Below are 8,980 nucleotides of genomic sequence, written 5' to 3'. Positions count from 1 at the left end.
CATCCCCAACTCTCTCAGCCTGTCCTCACAGCAGAGCTGCTCCATCCCCCTGATCATCCCTATGGCCCTCCTTTGGACCTGCTCCAACATGTCTGTGTCTTTAATTACACACAAAAAGCTTGTTGCATGTGTTTGTAGTTTTTCCGTGTCTTGCCTGTTTACATGAAACATTCTCACACCTGTACACTGGCCAGTTCATATGAGAGAGGGAGAAATGTAGCAAACTAAAACACTAAAGGGAGTGGAGCATCTCCCTGCTGAGGAAAGGCTGAGGGAGCTGGGGCTCTTTAGCTTGGAGAAGAGGAGACTGAGGGGAGACCTCATTAATGTTTATAAATATGTAAAGGGTGAATGTCAGGAGGATGGAGCCAGGCTCTTCTCAGTGATGCCCAATGGTAGGACAAGGGGCAATGGGTGTGAGCTGGAACACAGGAGGTTCCGCTTAAACTTGAGAAGAAACTTCTTTCCAGTGAGGGTGACAGAGCCCTGGGACAGGCTGCCCAGGGAGGGTGTGGAGTCTCCTCTGGAGACATTCAAGACCCGCCTGGACACCTTCCTGTGTGATCTCATTTAGGTTCCTGCTCTGGCAGGGGGATTGGACTGGGTGATCTTTTGAGGTCCCTTCCAATCTCCGACATTCTGTGATTCTGTGATTCTGTAAACCACTGCAGACAATGATTCCTGCTTCTTCTCCAGTCTAGCAAGCCAATACTCAGCCCAAAATGCATGAAGGCAAAACAAAACCACAAATGTGAAGTAAAAGTCAGTGCACATGGTACTGAAAGTCTGTGTTCAGTCTTTAAACCACACGATCTGAAAAATGGCTTAGTGATCTTTATTAATGCTAAGGTGCTTCTAAATGTGCGGTATTTTCGGTGTTGTAAAATGCTGTGACAAATGGCCAGTGGAATTCTTTCATAGAATTAATACTTGCGGAATACATGGAAGAAAAACAAACCTGAGATTGTGTTTATAGACATAGAAACAGTTGGTCTTTTCCTCCTCCAAGATTCCCTCAATAGGAGCAGTTCGGGGAGTTATAACAAGCGGTTCCATGGTGTAATGGTTAGCACTCTGGACTCTGAATCCAGCGATCCGAGTTCAAATCTCGGTGGAACCTTCACTTTTTTTTCCTGCCCATCAGCAGAATTTTTTTTTACTGCCCAGAATGATGAATGATGAGTTTAAGGGAAACTGTGTTTTTCATGGGCTTTTGGAATGCCGTAAACTACTGACGTGCCCTGCTACCTGAAAAATGTGTTTAAAGCAAAAGAGAAAGAGATACAAAGCATAGAATTTCCCTGATATTTTTCCCCTTATTTATTATAATAATAAAATTAATAATAATGATAATAAAAATGAATAATTAGCTAGGTTGGTATGTTCTTACACAAATGATCAGAAAAATTTCAGACATGACTTAGTATAGTGACATGTAAGTAATTCTTTTTATTTCTATAGTGTGAACAACGTGCATGGAACCACAATTCTAAGTTAGGTGCGAGAAGAGCTGGAGGCAGCCAGCGCACAGGTGAGGGTTGGGTTTGTGTATCCGAGAGATGCTCTCCCACTCCTTGTGTTTGGTTTCTGATGTTATATCTTTGGGATCGTTATACTACGAAGACAATGAATATCGCAGAAAGGCAGAATAAATACGAATATTTCGGTTGTATTAAATTGCTGGCCAGTTTTAAGGTGGAAAAGGGGAAGGAAGGACAGCGGGGATTTGGGCAGCGGGGTTTGTTCGCTCCGGGTTTATTCCCCGGCCGGGCGTGGCGAGTGGCACCGCCCGGTTCTATGGTGTAATGGTTAGCACTCTGGACTTTGAATCCAGCGATCCGAGTTCAAATCTCGGTAGAACCTGCAGCACACCCCTCCCTTTTTTCATCCTCGCAGCGCCGGTTTCTGTATCACGCTATTCCCAATTTTCTTAAATTAAATGAACCGCTATACATTTGACAATAACATCAAACAACACTATAATGTCTAAATAGTTCTTACTGCAATTTAATTAGCTATTTCATTATATTTTACTGTGGTTTTAGATGTATCTTAAGTCTTTTTTTTTTTTTCCTTTTTTTTTTCTTTTTTTTTGAGGGAAAAATTTCACACTGAAGAAAATCTGATTTCCAGTACATAAATGTGCAGAATTCAGACCTTATTTTTCAGGTGCACCCAACTATACACTTGGAAGATAGGGGCAGAAATGCAGTGATTTCAGAGTAGGTACAATCTCCCAGATTGAACTCTGCACAATTTAAATGGATATTACCTCTGTGTTGCTGACACAAATCCTCATTGTTTATTTTTCATTTCAAGAATAGCTAAGGACATCTTAACATCTTGGCTCCCTTCCTCAAAACCTGTCCTTACAAGTTCTTTGTTTACACAGTAACAGAAACATCTCATCTGTTCTGTGCCAACCTGAAGATCAGCTCCTCCTCCTTTTCCCCTGGCCAGGTAACCACCCCTCACTGTCCCTTGCAAAACACCCGAACACCTTCTGCTCTAGGTCCGGTCATTAATTTGTGGAAGTTGGGCTTTTAACTGTTCACAGGAATTTATGAAAATGTTCAATAAATTTGTTAAGTAAATTTTTGCACAACTTATTTTTGAAAATAATATCCCCCTCTTCTACGTCAGGGCTGATTTTCACCCCTTCCTCCTCCTCTGTGTTTACTAAGCATTGGGCTATGCACAAATAAGTATCTTTACTGTTCCCTGTGCACCAGTGTTTTAAATAACTGTATATAGTAAACTTCAGCATAACCAGCCAACCCCCATAGACTGGCTTCATGCAGCATCACTCTTCCCAGGTAAGAGCTTTAAAGCCACTAGATACTTGTCTGCCTTGAAACAATTCGTTATTTTACAATTCTAGAGAGCAAATTATCATTTCTTTTTGCTATCCAGCAACTTTCTCCTTCCATATATCACAGTGTGAAGTGTAGCTGTAATCCAGAATACTCATAAACAGCTGATACAGTATTACTGTCACTACTAAGTATTCATGCTAAATTCACCAGACAAGCAGGTATATTAAAGTGCACTTAAAGAGTTAAGTTTTTATATGGAATGAGACAGAATCGGTACATAATTCAGTATCAAGATTTATTTAGGACAATTCATGGTCATGCTCCATTTGAATACAAAGCACCAAAGTTTAGGTAACTGAACACTGTCTAAATATAATCCAGTTGAGACTGCTGCATACAGATATATCTATTATTCTAAGTGATAGCACAGCCCACGTCTGTCCACGTTCATTAACTACAGCGGATAAACACAAGGTGCCATGGCTGAGGCAAACTTACTGGAGAAGGCAGAGCAAAAGTACCTCCCAACACGTACCCCTTGTAGCAGTCTCAGCATAAAGTACTATAACCCAAGATATCTAGCACTCGATACGCTCAAGTCAATAACACCCCCAAGACAATTTCCAAATGAATGTAGCATTTCCAGTTACTTTCCCTCAATCCAATTTAGTCTTTTCTAAAAATCCACTAGAGACAAGATTGTCTCAGCACAACATTCAGCTGAGAAGTAAAGCACTATGGCTGTGACCACACGAGGAACTTTCCCCATTGCTGCAAAGGCAGCAGCAATGAAAATTATTAGTTGCCAAAATTGTATCAGGGAACTAAATAATGTCGTTTCAAACACGTGGCTAGAAAGATGCGTTGTCAAAAATTACAGACTTCCCAATTGTAGATTTAAAAGCCAGAATAAAATCTTAGGCAAGTTTTTCACTATATATGAAGTTGCAACAAACTCTTTTGATATATGTTAAAATTTTCAGTGAAAGAAGGTGGAAAGGGAAAGACTATTGAGTTAAAGGATTTTTGTTTTTTGGTTTTTTTTTTTAAACTGGCACTTTACAGAAAAGAGCTTTAAAAACTTACAATCAGTTTATTATAAAATAAAAGCTGACCAAAAAAAGGGACAAGGATTAGTCATTATAAGTCACTAGTTATAATACATACATTCCACCTAGCCACTAAAAGCTGCCCCCAGTTAGATGCCCTCCTCATCTCTAAAAACAATACTGTGGCAGACAATCTACTAGATTTTTACATTGCTACTATCTCAATAGGTTAAAACACTTGAGTAGGTGCAAGAAATGGTGGATTCAACTGAAAAAAGTTTATTTTATGCACTGAGCCCCCCACTTCTGTTGCAGTGAGAGCAGAGGGTGGTATATTGTAGACAGATGTGTTTCACCCACTGGCCCATTCCTAGTCTCCCACCAGCATGGGAAGTGCAAGAGGCAAGCACAATGGCAAAAGAGAACATGTACAGCAGTGCCACCTATACAAGAGGAATATTCTTCAAGTTTTACAAACAGTTCAAGGGTATCTTTTCAGAACAGCAAGGCAGCTCTTGTGTAGTTTAGCGAAGATTTCATCAGGAAACAACTTTTTCTTACCATTTCATCCAGTATATGCACATAAAAAAAATAAGCGTACTATACAACAAACTGAAGCAATATAATTTAAACATGCCATCAAGCTATAAACCATATATACATAGAAACTTTATTACAAGGTAATGCTGTTGAAGTTTTTGGATGAAGTCATGACAGATAAAGAAAATCAGACCAAAGGAGTTGGATGTTGCTTCGAAAAGGAATCTGTTCAGAAATTTCATGCAACACCACAATCTTTCTCCAGCAGACGTGTAGTGAAGTATCAGCTATACATACATAGGTCTTCCCACAATTTCTGGACTCTCTTCCTGTACAGAGGTAGATTTCTGTAGGTGTTCTGATATTGCACCATGTAAGTATAACGGTTTTATTACAACAAGGAACAACTTACAAAGGCTAATATATGGGTATAATCTCATTGTGTGCATTCAGGTAGCACGGTAATCAAATTCATTTGCACTTGAAAGAAAATACGCCTCAAATGTTTTGTTATTTAGCTGGAGGTCCAATCAAAAGCTGCAATTCTATTAATAGCTTCACATTAAGAGAACTATCCCTTGTCATCACGGTACCATGCTTAAGTCTGTCCCACTCCTTTTGATCCTCTGTTGTTTAGCCAGTGCAAGAACTTAAGCACTGACTTCACTGATGCCTTTATCCCAGCCACTGTGTTCAAGTTAAATGTGGGTTTCAAATACACACAGGTTTTTGCAGTATTAGATGTTACTCACACAAGTGGTTGTAATATTAAGAAATTTACAAAGAGATTCATTCACACATTGCCTGAAGTAACTAAAAAAGGCCACCCACACTTTCAGATTGGAAAAGGAAAGCTGAAACTTTGCTAGCTTTAAACAGCCATTAATCATGAACAAATTTGATGCTACTAGGAAATTCTGAAGAACTCTAGCAGTAGGTTTTTTTTTGTCCATCACAGTCTTGAATAACCATCTGACAACTCAGGAAGTTGCAGAAAAGCTTACATGCTAATACCACTTTAAGATGTCTAGTAAATGAAACCTCTACAGCATACTTAAATAAGTGCCCCGAAATTAATGATGCCAATGTATAATAACTCTGATGAGCTCACAAGCACTGCCAAGTATTTTTTTCAGAGGCACTCCATGAATTTATTTTTACAGAAGTCTGTCAGCATGGAGATAAATGAAAGAACAATCTGCTATTCTGCGTACCGAAACATGAGAGAATAAAAGTGCTGTGAGTTTGGCTCAGCAAATCTAGCAAAGCTGCAGTACACACACGCTCACGTGACAGCGCATATGCACGTTTCACGCTCGTAAAGAAGCCAGACAAAGTAAGCAGCACCACTCTTCCTGGCTCCAACTTTCTCGGAAAACTTACAAGAAAAGAAAAGTTCTCTTTTTGTACCAACCACTCTATTTGGAACTATTTTTAATGAAGGATTGTGTTATAACCCTTTAGCGTTAGTTTTCCAGGTTTGGTTTATATGAAGCATCCTTTTCCTTACAGATTATGACATCAGTAAGGAATGGTGACTAGTTTGGAGCTGAATTTTTGTGAAGATCTGGATAGAAGGCATACATAAATTCATTATACTTCTCCATACACACTTGTCACTGTAAAGGGTTTTTTGTTAACAAGGCAAGTAAATTTCAAATTACTTTACAACAACTGCAACAACATTGAAATTAATGATGACTTTTTTCCCCATGATGAAAGGGATTGCATACCTAGGAGTAGGAGTAAAATAACCTCACCTTCTTAGGGGAGCCCATTTTGTGAAGTGAACCCTTCACTTCAGGGAGTAACTTTTACACTCCCTGCCACAGGCAGAAGGTGCTTATGTACCTTGCAAGATGACATTTTTGAGTAAATAAATCCCTTATATGCAGGAGATTATACACAGTAAAAGTTAAATGACAATGGCAGGATCCAGGGCTTTCGGACACTTTCTGTTTTTAAAAAGCAATTGTTCTTCACAAATAATAATCTGCAATTAGGAAGCGTCTCATTCATACACTCGGCTAGTGCATAGCATCTGCGATTGCATAGAATGTTTCCAGTGCTGAATCTGTAACTAACCTAAGCAAATCTTTTGCCAGTTTGATTTATTACCACTTAATATCCAAATTGCTTGCTGTTTGATTTACTGTACTGTATTTGGTGTGCAAAGTTTCCTGGACCTTCTTAGAGTCCATGCCTTCCAGCCAGTCCTGGTACATCTTTTGTACGTGCACGTTGGTTTCTGGAAGTCTAACAGGTATTGCAGCATACACTTCTTCCATCTGGTGAAGCAGTGCTTTATCTGGTTTTCCATCTTCAGTTTGTGCCTGGCCTTTTCCATTTAGGCATCCTTAGGGGAGGGGAAAAAAAAAGAAAAAGCCACAAGGGTGATGAAGATTTGATACGAAGAGAAAGGTTTATGTTAACTTGGAATTCTTATTCATACTTCTCTAAAGAAAAAAAAAGTTGTCTCTTTACATAAACTACCTCCCATGCTGTTAGAATTTGTATTTACTTAAAGTGACTCCAATATCAACACCATCTTAATGTAAATGAAGTTGCCATATCAACAATCTTTCTCTGCCTTCTCCATGGTTTTATGATGTTAATTATGATCCTTGTCTTTTCTTGCCCTTGACAACCATTTTCAGATTATTTCCTCTGAGATTTGAAATAATCATAAGAGCCATGCTGCCACTTATTTATAGGTCAGAAGAGAGCAAATAACATTGTGGTTAATTTTAGAAAAACCAATCGATTTCTGAGCTAACCCTGCATGTGTAATTGGTGTTATGGACCGTTCCTTAAATAGTAAGCATTTTAGATTATTAAGAAGACAATTAAGAGGGAATGAAATTAAGTGCCTGCCTCTAAGACAACTTTCCCTTGAGATTCAAGATACGTATGCGGAATGACTTGTGCATTCAAGATACGTCTGTGGGTTATTCTTACCTCCTGGGCAGGCAAGGACTTCTACAAAATGGTATAAAAACTTTCCTTTTTTCAACTTCAGAACCATGTTTTGGATATTTCTAAAGCCATAAGCTGCTGCAAAACGCAACACTGTCTCACCATCCTTTTCAAGGGTAACTTCTTGAAAGTCCTTGTTCCTGTAATGACAGAACATTTTAAGCCCCCGCATCCAACTGTGTCAGTTTGTATTCAGATGCTCTGAAGAGAACAGAACAAGTGTAACAGGGAGATTAAGGCAGTTCCTCCACTGAGTTAAGCAGAAGTTGGGAATTTAATTTTCAGAACAGAATTATACTTAATTTTTAAGGGCGGGTAAGTTATTAATAAAATGAAAGCTAATAGGAGCTACTTTACAGCAACAAATTCACAAGTGTATGATGTGTAACTGCCTGTCAGTTAAAGAGCTGGGTTGGCAGTAACTACATTAGGGTTCGCTGTAGCACTCACTAAACCAGGGGAGGTTTAGACTGGACACAAGAACCATTTCTGTACCGAGAAGGTGGTCAAACCCTGAAACAGGCTTCCTGGGCAGCTGGTCAATCGCCCAAGCCTGTCAGTGTTTAAGAGGCATTTGGACAATGCCCTTAATAACATGCTTTAACTTTTGGCCAGCCCTGAAGTAGCCAGGCAGTAGGACTAGATGATCGTGGTAGGTCCCTTCCAGCTGAAAATATTGTATTCTAACTAGCCCATCCTACATAATAAGGATACAAAACTCTTAACTTACTTTAATGCTTTGTAGGTGATTTCCTTGACATCCATGCCAAAAAGCTCCTTTGCAGCGTGTTTAAAAATGTGCTCCAGGTAACCATCGGATCTCTTCCCATCATGCCTTACCACATCTCCCTCCTTTACTTCATCAAACCTTAGAAAACAACAGAAAAAAAGATCAACTCCAAAATTTAATTCCTTCGTTTCAATAAAATTGTATGTTTTTTCTCCTTCTCTGTCTCCCCTCAAAAAAGAGAGCATGTTAGACTTTTTATTTACCAGAGCTTAAAAAAAGTAAAGTATTCAGGACAGCAGTAAGACGACAGGGGAAAAAAAAAGAAAGATGCAGGGCTTTATGTTCAGAAACCTTGAACAGTAATTTATAAAAATGCACATTCAGCACAGCCTAAAGACTTGGTTACATTCACTGCTCAGTAGACTTTTTTTTTGGGAAAAAAAATTAAAAAAAAATCATTGTTAGCCTGTGAGAATATAAAAGTACTTCACAAGTCACAAGCCTTTGCTCACAAACAATTCTCCTGCTCCAGGAACTGTCTGTCACAGTCTGTAACACTGCGCCACTAAAACAACACCATATCAGTACAGTTACAACCAGGCTAGAACACTGTCCCCTTCAGGCAAAAGGGATAAGAAAATCAGTGAGATCATATCCAATGGCCACAGCATTCACTTGGGGGTTCACCTGTGCCTCAACTGAAAACAGAGCACAGAGAGCACAAGTGGCTGTGGTATAAACTGTACCGGGATGTGGGCTGGTGATCGCCAAAAACTGCAGCTCTACAGGCTCACCTTCCTTTCTGGCAAAGCAGAAATCAAAAGGGGTGTGTGGTAACACTAGTTTCAGGAAGAGATATTAATCTTCAG

At 39.3% G+C, this 8,980-nt stretch overlaps 1 protein-coding gene and 2 non-coding genes across 3 annotated transcripts; 2 read left to right on the top strand and 1 right to left on the bottom strand.

Annotated features, from left to right (window-relative positions):
• Positions 1–1,048: 1,048 nt before the first annotated feature.
• On the top strand, positions 1,049–1,120 carry TRNAQ-CUG (transfer RNA glutamine (anticodon CUG)). Its single transcript has one exon. It is a non-coding gene; the product is annotated as a tRNA-Gln (tRNA).
• A 671-nt stretch (positions 1,121–1,791) lies between these two features.
• Positions 1,792–1,863, top strand: TRNAQ-UUG (transfer RNA glutamine (anticodon UUG)). The gene has a single exon. It is a non-coding gene; the product is annotated as a tRNA-Gln (tRNA).
• Positions 1,864–6,228: 4,365 nt separating this feature from the next.
• LOC104521205 (nuclear prelamin A recognition factor-like) lies at positions 6,229–8,249 on the bottom strand (the record flags this gene model as incomplete). The annotated part of the gene is made up of 3 exons (XM_010163135.1): positions 6,229–6,761; positions 7,364–7,521; positions 8,112–8,249. Coding segments are annotated over 3 exons (538 nt in total), but the record flags the coding sequence as incomplete, so codon positions are not given.
• Between the last annotated feature and the right edge of the window lie 731 nt (positions 8,250–8,980).

Source organism: Antrostomus carolinensis, unplaced genomic scaffold, assembly GCF_000700745.2.
Source record: "Antrostomus carolinensis isolate BGI_N321 unplaced genomic scaffold, ASM70074v2 scaffold2730, whole genome shotgun sequence".
In the NCBI taxonomy this organism is placed as follows: Eukaryota; Metazoa; Chordata; class Aves; order Caprimulgiformes; family Caprimulgidae; genus Antrostomus; species Antrostomus carolinensis.
Note: the sequence above shows the minus strand (reverse complement) of the source record. Positions and strands in the feature narration are given on the sequence as shown.